Source organism: Sciurus vulgaris, assembly GCF_902686455.1.
Source record: "Sciurus vulgaris genome assembly, chromosome: 18".
Classification (NCBI taxonomy): domain Eukaryota; kingdom Metazoa; phylum Chordata; class Mammalia; order Rodentia; family Sciuridae; genus Sciurus; species Sciurus vulgaris.
The window spans coordinates 36,122,334-36,135,444 of record NC_136479.1 but is presented as its reverse complement, the minus strand read 5'-3'; the positions used below and the strand labels follow the sequence as shown (position 1 = coordinate 36,135,444).

At 67.2% G+C, this 13,111-nt stretch overlaps 1 protein-coding gene across 3 annotated transcripts in view; it reads left to right on the top strand.

Moving 5' to 3' along the window:
• CASTOR2 (cytosolic arginine sensor for mTORC1 subunit 2) overlaps positions 1-12,660 on the top strand; it is a 39,197-nt gene extending 26,537 nt beyond the window's left edge. For all 3 annotated transcript variants that reach the window (XM_079120743.1, XM_079120744.1, XM_079120745.1), the window contains exons 3-9: positions 7,100-7,293; positions 7,407-7,539; positions 7,875-7,998; positions 8,368-8,478; positions 8,755-8,837; positions 11,673-11,767; positions 11,844-12,660. In XM_079120743.1, the coding sequence (XP_078976869.1) occupies positions 7,100-7,293; positions 7,407-7,539; positions 7,875-7,998; positions 8,368-8,478; positions 8,755-8,837; positions 11,673-11,767; positions 11,844-11,909 (806 nt within the window). In that variant the 3' untranslated portion in view covers positions 11,910-12,660. The remainder of the gene's footprint in view (positions 1-7,099; positions 7,294-7,406; positions 7,540-7,874; positions 7,999-8,367; positions 8,479-8,754; positions 8,838-11,672; positions 11,768-11,843) is intronic.
• The last annotated feature ends 451 nt before the right edge of the window (positions 12,661-13,111 follow it).

The following is a 13,111-nucleotide window of genomic DNA, read 5'->3' as shown; positions in this document are numbered from 1 at the left end:
CCCGCCCTCAGGCACCGTCTCCACGTCCGCCCGCCACCCACTCACGCAGTGGACACAGAGACAGGAGCTGGCCGGAGACCGCACAGCAGGCGCCCAGCGGCCCGACGGAGCTTTCCGTTTGTTCTGTCTGGTCACGCTGGCGGCGGGGTGTGGAGCAGGAGGAGGGAGGGTGGCTGTCTAACCAGGGCCCCGTCCTCGTGGTCGTTCAGTCTCCCAGCGCGCGACAGTGACGTCCCCGTCAGCCATGTCTTTCCCGCTCCCCTTCCCCCGCTCCTTAGTCTGGTGAACTTCTCTCCGTCCCTCCCGACCCTCCCTTGCTGTGTTAGCATCTGCATGTCAGAGAGGACGTTGGGCCTTCGCACTTGGAGGCTTGGCTTCTTCTACTCAGCACGATAGTCTCCAGATCCTTCCATTTACTGGCAAATGCCGTGATTCCGTTCTTCTTCATGGCTGAGTAATACTCCATTGTGTGTACATACCATGGCATTCTCGTTTCCTTCCGGGTGCTCACGGGCTCCTTTACTCAGGACTGCGGCTCGCAGCACCGCGGAGGCAGAGGGAACTGGCAGAGCCTCGGTTCTCTGGGAGCAGACAGTCTGTTTAATCTGCCCCCAGAACCATGCCAGCTCTCCAGCTCCCTGGGCAACAGGGGCGAGAGGCTGAGGGCAGGGAGGCAGGGAGGCTCCACCAGGGCCACATTTCAGGATCGTCTGTGAAGATGTCCTGCGGCCAGCGTGCTACTCACTCGGAGCCCCTGAGCCTCACAGGAGGCAGCGTCTACTGAGCTGCTGCTGTAGGCCAGCCCTGGACACAGACCTGTGTGAGCCCCAAGGCCACCGACCGGGGGGACCGTGAGTCACGGAAGGGCCTTCATGCGAGGAGCCACGCAAGGGGCCGCCGCAGAGGACGCGCCCTGTGCAGGAGGTCACGAGGAGAGGCCGTGACCTTGAAGAAGAAAGTCGAAGACCCAGGTGCCGTGTCACCTCCAGGGCTGCCTCTGAACCCCCGTCCTGCCAGACACACGCTCCCAGGCAGCCACGCGGCCTGCGATCTCGGCTCAGGACGCCTGCACAGCCTGCGTTTGGGCAGGATCCCCAACACAGCCCGGCCTGCGCTAAGCGTCCAGTGCCTCCTGTCGTTCATAGGATGCGGCACTGACCGTGGGAGACGGCGGAGGTGCTTCCCACCTTCAGGAAGTCAGGGCTTGGAGTGAGCAGCTCGGGAGGCTGAGGCAGGAGGCTCGCGAGTTCAAAGCCGGCCTCGGCAGAAGCGAGGCCCTAAGCAACTCAGGGAGACCCTGTCTCTAGATAAAACACAGAGCGGGGCTGGGACGTGGCGCAGTGGCCGAGTGTCCCTGTTTCAGTCCCTGGCACCTCAAAAGAACCTGGACCGACGCCCCCGAGAGGAGGGCCGAGTTCACAGGCGAGCCCGTCCACCTCCCCCCCAGCCCTGCCGTGCTGCCCTCTGCAGACACCTGCCAAGCGCCAGGACGGCTCTCGTCACCCCAGCTGCCTCGAGGACAATACCGAGGCCCAGGGACTCACAGCTGGTGTCCTGTCTGGATGCTTCCGCGGGCCAAGCCCTGGGCAGAGGAAGATGCAGGGGTCCAGCTCAGCCTGAGACGTATGCTTCCCAAGGACAGAAACGCACCAACTGGGTTACGGCGCCCCAGCCGGCAAGAGCGCAGTGGGAGGGCTTCCCAGAGGAGGCAGCTCGGACTGAGCCCTTGGGAGCCACTCAGGGCTCTCCACCCTGTGCACGGCCTGGGCTTCCGGAAACGGACCTCTCGGCAGTCCAGGGACCCCGGGTGGGAGAGGACGGCAGGAAGGAGAAATGGACAGCTGTAGCCAGGGAGGCCGGCAAGGCATAGGTGGGGGCGCCATCGGGGGATCCCCCAGCCCGTGCTGGGCGCTGACCCAGGGACGTCCTGACACTCAGCCTCGTCCAGCCACTTTGTTTTTTATTTTGAGACAGGGTTTTGCTAAGTTGCTTAGGGCCTCGCTAAGGTGCCGAGGCTGGCCTTGGACTTGAGGTCCTCCAGCCTCGGCCTCCGAGTAGCTGGGGTTACAGGTATAAAGGCAGGAGTGTCCGGGGAGGGGGTCATGTGAGTAGGTGGGAGACAACAGCAGGGGCCAGGAAATCCGCTGAGAATGGAAAAGACAGATCTAGGCGGAGTAGAGGTGCCGAGCAGATTTGGGCCTTGTTCTGGAGGCAGTGGGGGCCCCCGAAGCTGGCCTTGGGGGTGCACTTGCTGAGGCCCCTGGGGTGAGGATCCGGCCTGGGGTGAGGAGCGGGCTCTTTCCACACTGAAGACTTGAGCCCCACCTGAGGCCCCTCACTGCCCTGGGAGGGAACCACCCACGGTCCCTCCACCACGTCCTCTCCCCAGAGCCGTCAGGGATGACCTGGTGTCCCGGGGCTGCAGGTCACTGTGAGCACTGGCCTAGCTTGGGGGAAACCAGTGACCTCGTGACTCCCAAGTTGCCTGCCCGTCCCGTCCCTGAGCCCATCCCAGTGGCCCGAGCAGAGCCGGGGAGGACAAAGGGCCAGGCTCCATCCTCCCCCAGCAAAGGCAGGACAGGGCAGGCGGACTGCATGTGCCCTGCGCCCTCGACTCTGGGCAGTGTCTGCAGCCAGGCCACGGTGCTGGCTAGCCAGCCGGGCCACGTGGGTGTCCATCGCCACCCGAGGAGCAAAGCCGCACGTGTTGATTTAAGTGGTCAGTGTCTGGGCACCGCCGCCTGAGTCTCAGGTGGGAGGACAGGCAGGACACGCCTGTGGCCACTGCCTGGAGTGCTGTGAGGTGCCTGGACCCCATGGATGAGTGACAGCCGGGTGGCTGAGTGACAGCTGGCCCAGGTGAGCGGGCAGGGCTGCCATGGGCCAGCGGCACCCCCGGACCGGGGCTCTGGGACAGCTGGGGAAGGTGTGCTCCTGGGCAGGCTGGAAGGTTCTGGAAGGCCGGCAGGATTGTGGGTGGGAGTGTGGCTGCTGAGCTCAGCTCCGGACACCTGGGGAGGCCCCAGGGCAGGAGAGCCCACCTGGTGGCCACCCAGGGGCCGGGGGCTTGTGGCCCCGCCGTGCCGCACGAGGGCCGGAGCTGGCGCCTCCCAGCTCCGTGAACTTTGCTGGTCATCCAGGGGCTACCTCGGCCACTCCGCCACTGGTCAGGGCGCTTTGGTGACTCAGCGCTCACGTTAGAGGCCCCAGCCGTCCACAGGTCACGGTGTGCAGGATGCCGGCCTTGGGGAGGGAGGCCGCGGGGCACCAGGAGTCGCTAGGAGGCGCCTGCCCAGGTGGCTGCTATGGGCCAGAGTGACCAGCAGTGGGGTCCTGTGCCCGTCTCGATCCCCTCGTGCTGGCAAGCCGCAGCCAAGCGCTGTGCTGCGCATCCTCGGACCCGCCAGAGCAGAAGCAGGGCCCCAGTGCCGAGCTGGCCTTGCCCACCACCAAGGGAGTGGTGTCCTGGTGACCGTACCACAGGGGTCAGGGCATGGTCAGTGGGCTGGGGACAGGCCAGAGGTGGAGGAAGGAGGACGCTGAGCGCCAACTCCTGCTGGGCGCCGCTCCCGCCTCTAATCCCAGCATCTCGGGAGGCTGAGGCAGGAGGATCACAAGTTCCAGGCCAGTCTCAGCAGCTTAGCGAGACCCTGGCTCAGAAGTAAGAAATAAGGCAGGCTGGGGGCGCGCTCGGCGGTGCAGCACCTGGGTTCAGTCCAGTACCAAGAGGAAGAGGCGACTCCTGGTGCCTGGGTGCCCAGCTGCTCGAGGCTGGGGCAGAAGGACCGCTTGAGGCTCAAGGAGTTGGAGGCCAGCCTGGGTGACAGGGAGACCCGACTCTAAAGGAGAAGCAATCCGTGGCCCAGGGCACGGCTCCATGGTGGGCGCTGCTCAGCACGAGCGGACCTGCTTCCGTCCCCAACACCTCGGAAACAAACGGAAGCCCTGACTCCTGGTCTCCTGGCGGATGGCCCTGCTCGGCCATGCTGGGGACCTGGGGCAGGTGCCCAGCAACCTGGGGCCCGCCATCCTCCCCAGCCCGCCGTCCAAGGCTCCCGGGCGGCAATCTCGGCACCTGCTCAGTTAGCAGCGGGGATCCCAGGTCCCTCCTGCAGACAGCGCAGGACAGGGAGGGTGGACTTTGAGGACCTGTGTCCATGACTCCCTGGCTCCTGCCCACCGCTCCCCCTCAGCCTCTCCAGGTGGCTATCCCTGTGCTGTGCGGGCCTGGGTGGCATCACACGCCCCAGGGGACAGGGCTCAGAGCCCCAGAGCGGTCAGGCCTGTGTGGGAGGCAACCGCCCAGCCTCCCGGGGCGAGGCCCACTGTTCACCTTTGAGGACAGAGGCTCTCTCCCTCCGTCGCCAAGCACTCTTGTCATGGACCTGTGGACCTGAGACACCAGGCCACCCCCAAGTACCTGAGCCGGGGACGGGGCCTCCCCAAGCTGCCCAGCTCCCCACCCAGAGGCGGGTTCCGTCGCCTCCAAGAGAATTCCACCTGCATTTCCTTGATCTTCCGAGAACGTGCTTGGCGGTGGGGAAGTACCGTTTTTAAACCGACGTGTGGCTGTGTCGCGGGCGGACCGAAGTCTGCGGATCCTGTCGTGGACGTCGGGGGCTCCCAGGTCCTCGTGTGAAGCCCTGTGGGCGGAGCACTCCTGCCCGAGGACCTGCACCCCACACAGACCATCCCTTAAGGCACACCATCCCCGCAGCGTCCAGGCAGCGAGACCAGCAGGGCAGCCAGGAGCCGTGGACTCGCCAAGTTCTGTGGTGCTGGCTAAGCCCTGGGTGCCAGGAGGGTCCCCTCGCAGAACCTCCAAGCGTCCTCTGCTGTGGGATCGAGGGCCAGGACCTTGCTGTGGTCACACGCTGGAGTCGGCCCACCCACCTGCCCTGAGGGCCCACCCTGCACGTGGAGCCCGGGGTGCCCTGGCCAGTGACAAGGTGCTGTGGCCTTCTAACCGGGGAGCGTCCTCGGCTGAGAGGTCACGTTGGGGTCCTAGGCGGTGGGCAGGCCGGGGCGAGGCTGGGGGACGCCCACTCCCTCAGGCAGGCTGCCCAGATCCTTGGCCCCGGGGTGTCCAGACCGGGGCCCCTGTGGGCTGCCGAGGTTGCCCCTGTGCCCCCGTTTCCAGCCAGCCTCGGGCTCGGGCTTCCCCGAGAGACACCCAAGCTCATCCAGAGCTTCCAGAAACCAGTGGCAGAGCCTGGACCACCAGCAGCCACAGGTGTCCACGTCCTCCAGGGGCCTCTGCGGGGGGCACGCTAGGGCCTGTCCTTAGCCTGCCCACCGGCACCCCTGAGGGGTCCAGGAGACACACACGGGGTGTGGACGGGAGCCGGCTCCCCTCAGAGTTCTGGCGCTAGCCCCCCACGGCAGCTGGCGGCCACGATGGGCGGGAGGACCGTCCTCAGCGCCAGAACGAAGCCCCGCCTGCTGCTCGGGCGGGTCAGCCTGCCCTCCGTCCTGCCCCTCATCTGAAGGAGCGGTGACCATCGCTCTGCCCTCCCTGGGGGGCCTCAGGCATCACCCCTGCCTGACCTGACTCACCGGGCGGCTCCACAGAGAGTCCCCTGGGCAGGGCACCGGAGGACTTTGGTTTCCCTTTGGAAGGAGTTGGGAGCAGCAGGGGACACTGACGAGCATCCACGCAGCCCTGGTGTGGAGAGCCGCCCCAGGACCTGCCCAGGAAGGCGCTAGTGTGCGGTCCTCTTGAGGAGGGCCACTCTCGACGTCCTCAGATTCGTTGACGTGGCTTCCGCCCGGGGACTCGCCCCAGCAGATGGGCTGGAGTGGCAGGGGCAGAGGTGGCCAGCTTCGGGGCAGCGTCTGGGCAGCCCAGCTCCCGGGTCTTCTCCCACTGCACAGCTGAGCCATGGTGAGGGGGCGCTCCCTGCCCTCACCAAGCCCCCCCATTGCCAGGTAGTGGTCCCTCAGTCCCAGCTGAGATGAGACTCTGGTTCTGGGGCAGTTTCCCTGCTGGGCCTGGGGCTGGGCTTGGGCCTGGGCTTGGACCTGGGCTTGGACCTGGGCTTGCACCTGGGCTTGCGCCTGGGGCTGGACCTGGACCTAGGGCTGGACAGGACCAGGGCTTCTCCCTGGAGAGCAGGTGCTCACTGAGCTCGGGCTTGGGGCCCTTTCGGCCACTGCCAGCCTCCCAGACCCCCTCCCTTTTCTGCGAAGCCCCTCCCAGCCAGCAGGACCTGGGCTCACAGGGCTGCAGTCACCATGGCAACTGGAGCCAGGCTGGTGGCCTCCTGCCTGAGTGCAGCACAGTCCCCTCACTGGCCAGTCTCTGAGCCCATCTTCCTGGGTCCTGGGTCCTCCTTCCCATAGGTGCCCAGGGCAGAGACTGGGCTTCTGAGTCAGGCCGGAGTGCAAGTTCCGGTTCTGTTAGACCCCGACCCTTGCAGAGCATCTGCATTTGGGGATGTATAGTGAGAATGATCCCCCACTGCAGGGTCCTCGCAGGATGCAGAGCCCCCACCTGGGGCCTGTCCCCCCCCACCCCAGGCCTGTCCCCCCACCCGGACCTGGTGCAGGGCTTGTGGCTGCGTGTCCTGGCAGTGCCGAGCCCCCGGCCTGCACCTGTGTGGGGGCCCCTGGGTGCTGTGATGACGGGCGGGCAGCTCCGGCACTCGGATCCTGGGTCTTTGCAGGCCAGCCAAGCAGACTGGGTGGTATCTGCACTCCAGAGCCCACCTGCCCTCCTGTCCCTCCCGTCCCTCCCCCAGAGCCCGTCATGAGGCCCTCGGGAACCCGGTTTGAAACCTGGGACCGGCTACCCTAGGGACGGTGGAGACGTGACGGTACCTGACAGAGGACGAGAACTAGGAGAAAGCGAGGCGTCACTGACCACCTGCCCACAGCACCTGGCTGCCAGTGTCTCCCGCGGGGCTCCCTGCTCGTCCTCCCTGGAAGGGGCCTCAGGCGGATCCCGTCCTGTTGACCACTGGGGAAGCAGACCCGGAGGGACAGAGCTGGCCAAGGCCGCCCAGCAGGGGCCCAGGGCCTTGTCCTGCTTTCCACCGTGACCCGCCTGGCTGGCTGGGGAAAACCCGCCATCACAGGGCCGCCTTCTGTGTCCCCGCAGAGCTGCCCGCCTCCGAGCACCTGAGCGTGGCCGACGCCACCTGGCTGGCTCTGAACGTGGTGTCCGGCGGCGGTGGCTTCTCCAGCTCCCAGCCCATCGGAGTGACCAAGATCGCCAAGTCGGTCATCGCCCCGCTGGCCGACCAGAACATCTCGGTGTTCATGCTGTCCACCTACCAGACGGACTTCATCCTGGTGAGCCAGCCTCGCAGGCGCCCCTCGCCCTCACGCGCCCCCTGCCCTCTGGGAGCCAGCAGGGTCTTGGCTGGGCCCAGCCACCTGGCACTCAGGGCCCGGCTCCCACCCAGGTGCGCGAGCGAGACCTGCCCTTCGTCACCCACACCCTGTCCACGGAGTTCACCATCCTGCGGGTGGTCAATGGCGAGACGGTGGCCGCCGAGAACCTCGGCATCACCAACGGCTTCGTGAAGCCCAAGATGGGTGAGCCGGGCGGGGTCCTTGGAACAACCCAGTCCTGCTTCCCACCAGCCCCATCCAGCGCGGTCACTGGGCACCAGATGTGACATGGTGTGACGGCCGGGTCAGGGAGGTGGCCCTGGACTCAGGCAGAGGGGACCAGAGGGCACTCCCACCCCACCTTGGGTGGAGGGTGGACTGAGCCAGCAGGAGGAGAGGGGAGGACGTTGCAGGCAGCCGCCCACCCAGCATGTGCAAAGGTCCCTGGAGACCCAGAGTACACGGTGGGGGCTGGAGGGCGCTGGCCTCCCAAAGCATGGCCCCCAGCCCGCCTCAGCGCCGTGTCTCCGCGTCCTCAGTCCAGAGGCCCGTCATCCACCCGCTGTCCAGCCCCAGCAACAGGTTCTGTGTCACCAGCCTGGACCCCGACACGCTGCCCACCGTGGCCACGCTCCTCATGGACGTCATGTTCTACTCCAACGGGTATGGGCGCGGGGCGGGGCGCGGGAGGCCCGGGCTGCCTGGGAGGCCGTGGGCAGAACCCTCAGGCCCAGTGGGGTGGGGCAGGCCCTGGTGCATTGGGCAGTGGCCCCGGCCCGTGCCCTGGGCAGCCTGAGACATGGCAGGGAAGCCTGTGCAGGAAGGCCCCTCACCTGTGTTGAGGCCCAGCTCAGCCTCCGGCACTGTGAAGTCAGGTGCCCACCTCTGTGAATGCCCTGGAACCCTCCCCAGGCCCCTGGCGAGGATGCGAGGAAGGCTGGAAGCGGGGGCGTTTCCCAGGCTGAGCTCTTCCCAGCATCCTCTGCCAGGGCTGGGGGGTGCAGGGACCCACCCTCACCCTCCCGCCCCCAGTGTGAAGGACCCCATGGCTGCCAGTGACGACTGTGGCCACATCCGCTTCTTCTCCTTCTCCCTCATCGAGGGCTACATCTCCCTCGTGATGGACGTGCAGACCCAGCAGAGGTGAGCGGCCCAGGTGAACCCAGGGGCTGCCGAGGGGCTCCCGCCTGTGCCCCTCCGGCAGCCCTGTCCAGGTGCAGGGCAGGGCGCCAGAGCCAGATGGAGCGTGGACAGTGCCTTTGTCCACACATCACCCCACGAGGAGGAGGGTGCCCAGCAAGCGGGTCGAGGACCGAGGGAGGGCTGTCCCCGCCCTGACCTCTGCCCCTCCCAGGCCGCCGCCCCCTCCCCCGGCAGGGTGGGCCTGGGCCGCGGGTCAGCTGGGCTTCCTGTCGCCAGGTTCCCCAGCAACCTGCTGTTCACCAGCGCCTCAGGAGAGCTCTGGAAGATGGTGCGCATCGGAGGGCAGCCCCTGGGGTTCGGTGAGCCGCGGGCCCCGGGGGGCGCGAGTGGGGAGGCCGCACCCAGGGAGGCTGAAGTCCCCTTCCCGGGGGCCCGGCCTCCGAGGTGGGCGAGCGGCTGCCCCAGAGGCTCTTGTTTGTTCCCAGCCCAAAAACGAGCACGTTGTTGACGTTAGAGACTCGGGGTCGCGTGAGAACCGAGGAGGGCGGGCCAGGGCCCCTGCTGGAGGTGCCCAGGGTCACGTCCCACCTGCCTCCCCCACGCCAGGAGCGGCCCCCGGCCGCCGAGGCCCAGGGTCTAGGAACCGGGTGGCCATCGGGGCCCCCCTGAGCCACCCGTGCTAGAGGGACTGTGTCCAGCTGGGAGCGACTGCAGGGACCCATGGCTCGTGCAGCTTTGTCCCCCTGGAGCGTCTGCCTGCCAGACGTGCTGGCTCACAGGCCGCTGCCCAGCAGGGAAGCCTGCACCCCCGCGGCCCGCAGCAGGCACCCTGGGCTCAGCCCCACTTTGTCCGGAGAGCAGAACATTCCAGAAGGCTCAGACTGCCCCAGGGTCCATGGGGCAGCACCGGCCCTGCTCCTGGGTCTTGCGGGCAGCAGGCCATCTTGGCGCTGGCAGTGGGGGTCTCCAGTAGCGCAGGTCTGCTACCCACTTCAGCTCCTCTCGAAAAGCTTACATACCCCGCATGTCACTCACTTTGGGGCCAGAGCCGTCCTGAGGCAGGACGGGACAGTGGTCAGGAGCACTGGGGCGCATGCACTGAAGACTCCTGGTCTGGCCCTCGGGCCGCCTCCTCCACAGACCCCAGCATTTCTCCAGCCCACGTTCCCTACGTGGTGCAGGGTCCTGGGGAGTGGACACCAAGTAGCCTGAGGAGCCGGCCAGGGAAGGAGCAAGAGGAAGCCAACCTGGCCGGTTGCCTGGCCTGAGGCTGTCCCCATCAGTAAGCGAGGAGGCGTCCTGCGGGGCATCAGTGACCGGAGGCCGTGGGCAGGGCGAGAGCCGGCCCTCAGGAGCACTCAGCGGTCAGCGTCCCCTGTGAGGACAGGCGGCCTTGAGAAGGTTCTGGAAGGGAAGGCTTCCCTTCCCGGAGGAGGTGTTTCCACAGCTGATGGGCAGGTCCCACAGGAGCAGGGTGGGACAGGGGGCTGCAGGGCAGCTGCGGGGAGGTGAGACGGGAGGGGGCTGCCCAGCTGCAGAAGGGTGACCCCGGCTCCCAGGTGGCCCCAGGCAGCAGAGTCCAAGACCAGAAGCTGGGGGTCAGGTCTCGACACCAGACTGAGGGCCCCCTTACCTCTGTGCAGCGGGGACCAGCGCCACACACAGGGGCGGCAACAGCGCCCGGAGAAGCCTGGGAGGCAGGGCCGGGGCTGCGGCTCGCGGTCCGTCACTGCCCGGGTCTCCGAAGGTTGTTTTCTGAACCCTGCCCGCCCGAAGCCAGGAAGTGGGGTGGACGGTAGCAAGTGAGGCCCTGGCCATAGTGCTGTTCCATGGGGCGGCCTGTGGCAGGGCCAGGGCGAGAGCCACAGGGAAGGCCACGCTGGCCCTGCCTGAGGCGGGTTTGAGAGCCAGCTCGCAGCTGCGTGTGCTCCCGAGATCCTAGACGGGCCATCCCACGTGGCTCTGGCCCTGGTCTGGAGTAGCTATGTCACATCGTGACCAAGCAGCCACACCCGGGCAGCTCAGACCAAAGCTTCACAGAGCCACGCTCCTCCGGCCTCCAGAGCCACTCGGCTTTCTTTTTCTGGTCTGCGCCATTGTGTACGGCACTGGCCAACAGCCTCGCACGTTCACCTCCCAACCCACAGTACCAAAGAGCTGGGTGGCCCAGTGGCCACGCCTGTGGTCCCCGCAGCTCAGGAGGCTGAGGCAGGAGGATGGCAAGTTCAAGGCCAGCCTCAGCAACTTAGCGAGCCCCTGTCTCAACAAAAAGGGCTGGGGATGTGGCTTGGTGGTAAAGCACCCTGGGTTCAGTCCCCCGTACAAAAAAAGGAGAGGAACCACTCTAGACGTGACCTCCCTCTGGACAGAAAAGTCGTGAAGCTGAAAGTGTTCCAGGACCCAGGCAGGCTCTGCCACAGAGCAAGGGGATGTGCCCAGGCCCGCACGGCCGCCAGGGGCTCTGAGTCTAGCAGGAGCCCGCCCACCGCTAGAGCAAGCAGAGAGCAGGGCTGGAGGGACTCGCCAGCCCTTCCTGTCCAAGTCAGCTGAGGGCCGAGGAACACTGGGTGAGGGCTGTGACCAGCTTGAGAAGGGCAAAGCCCAGGTCCACTCCCAGACTGGGACTTCAGGATCCTGTGGGGACCTAGTGGCCAGACATGCACCCACCCTGCTGGGCAGGTGAAAGAGGCAGGAGTCATTGTTAGACCGCAGCAGGACCTTTAGGGACTGGTCAGGAAAAGTGGCCCTCAGATCCCAGAGGCCTTCCTGTAAGGGGAAGCCTGGGGCAGTACCTTTACACCATGGTAGAAGTGGGGTGAGGGGGGGCCCAGCAGCCCCAAAGCTGCCTATGGCTGAGGTTTGGGAGGGACAGGAGGTGCCTGCCTGAGGCTCGGGGGAAAAGGACATCACCTTGACCCCACCCAGATGCCTCTAGGACTCACTGGGGCTGTTACCTGGGGCAGCTCTGCTGGGGACACTGAGGCTCAGGGGACATGACTGCCCACCGTCATCTGGCAGCACAGAGTCAAGGAGGCAGACGAGGCCCAGTCGTCCAGTGGCGTCTGCAGAGAACTCACAGCCCAGCCAGAAGATGGAGGCTGCGGGCAGCACAGAGGGAGGCTGGGTGGTCAGAGCAGGACAGAACCGGGCGTGGGCAGGCCTCCCGTAGGCTGAGCACCACCCCTGTCCCCCAGATGAGTGCGGAATCGTGGCCCAGATCTCCGAGCCCCTGGCCGCGGCGGACATCCCTGCCTACTACATCAGCACCTTCAAATTCGACCACGCACTGGTGAGTGAGGGCCCGGGCAGCGCGGCAGCGGGGCCAGCCGGAGGCCCCGGCTCACAGCTTTGCTTGCGGCCTGCAGGTTCCAGAAGAGAACATCAGCGGGGTCATCAGCGCCCTGAAGGTCAGCCAGGCGGAGAAGCACTAGGAGGCCCTCCGCCGCCCCGCAGCGCCGGGCCTGGCCCGCCCTCCCCAAGACCGTTCTTGCAGTATTTCTCCAGAGTGGACAGCCGGCCGGCACCTGAGCGAGGGGCCTCTAGGACGCTCCCCCGTTGCCAGCCCCTCGGGACCCGGCCCAGGCCAAGGCCCCGCGCCCCCTCCAGCCCTTCCAAGAATGACCGGCCTCCTGGCCCCAGCCTCACCCCAGAAAATGGCTTCTGAGGCCCAGGGGGCCTGGACGTGGACTCACCCGCCCGTGTGGCCCCAGGCACGGCCTGGGGCAGGCGCCCCAGGAAGCTGGCACGTCCTAGGAGGTGTCCCGCCCCCGGCGTCGTCCTGGGGGGCTGGGGGAGCGCGACTGCGCATGCGCAGCTCGGGGAGGCCCCCGGAGGGCGGGGGCTGAGCGCCCGGCCGCTGGTCTCTGGTCCGTCAGCTCAGGGCTGGTTCCCTCAGATGGAGGCCAGCGGGCGGCCTGTGGCCGGAGGGGCCCAGGCAGGAGCAGTGGCCGCGGGGGAGGCCGCCCGGCACCGCCTGCCAACCCAGGGCCTGCGCCCGACGCCCAGCGCGACTGCCAAGAGGGGCCCCGCCCCCCACGCACTCCCTCCTGGGGAGGAGGGGTCCCCGAGACCACCAGCTGCTGCCCCTGCTGCCCTCCGGCCCGGGCAGACGGCGCCTGGGCTCCTGGGTCGCCCACCTCCCAGCAGCGACCCGACCAGCACAGGGCTCCCCGCCCGCCTGGGCCGCGCGGCGTCCCGGGTACTTGACCTGGCGGCGGCGTGACTGAGCCTTAAGAGAGAAACCCTCCGTTCAGCCTGCGTTCCGCGAATCCCGGCCGCGGCCGGCGGAGCCGGGTGAGCCCGGAGCAGGGCTCTGCGACAGGACACCGCTCCCGAGGCGCCTCGGCCACGTGCGGTTCTGTCCAGGCCTCGGAGGGGTGAAGGGACCCGAGGGCCCCGGGAGGTGGCAGGCCAGCAGGTGTGTGGAGCAGGACCTCGGCCGCGGAGGCTGCGCCGTCAGGGTGGCGCTGCCCACAGCAGGTCACAGGAGCAGGGTGGCGGCTGTCCTGGTGAAGGGCTGTGCACGTGCTGCCCCCTGCGAGCCCCAGACCCCGGATGGAGGAGCCCCTGGACCCTGTGGACGCTCGCGGCCAGCGCACCAGTCAGAACCCCCCCTTCCTGTGTGCGTTGAAGT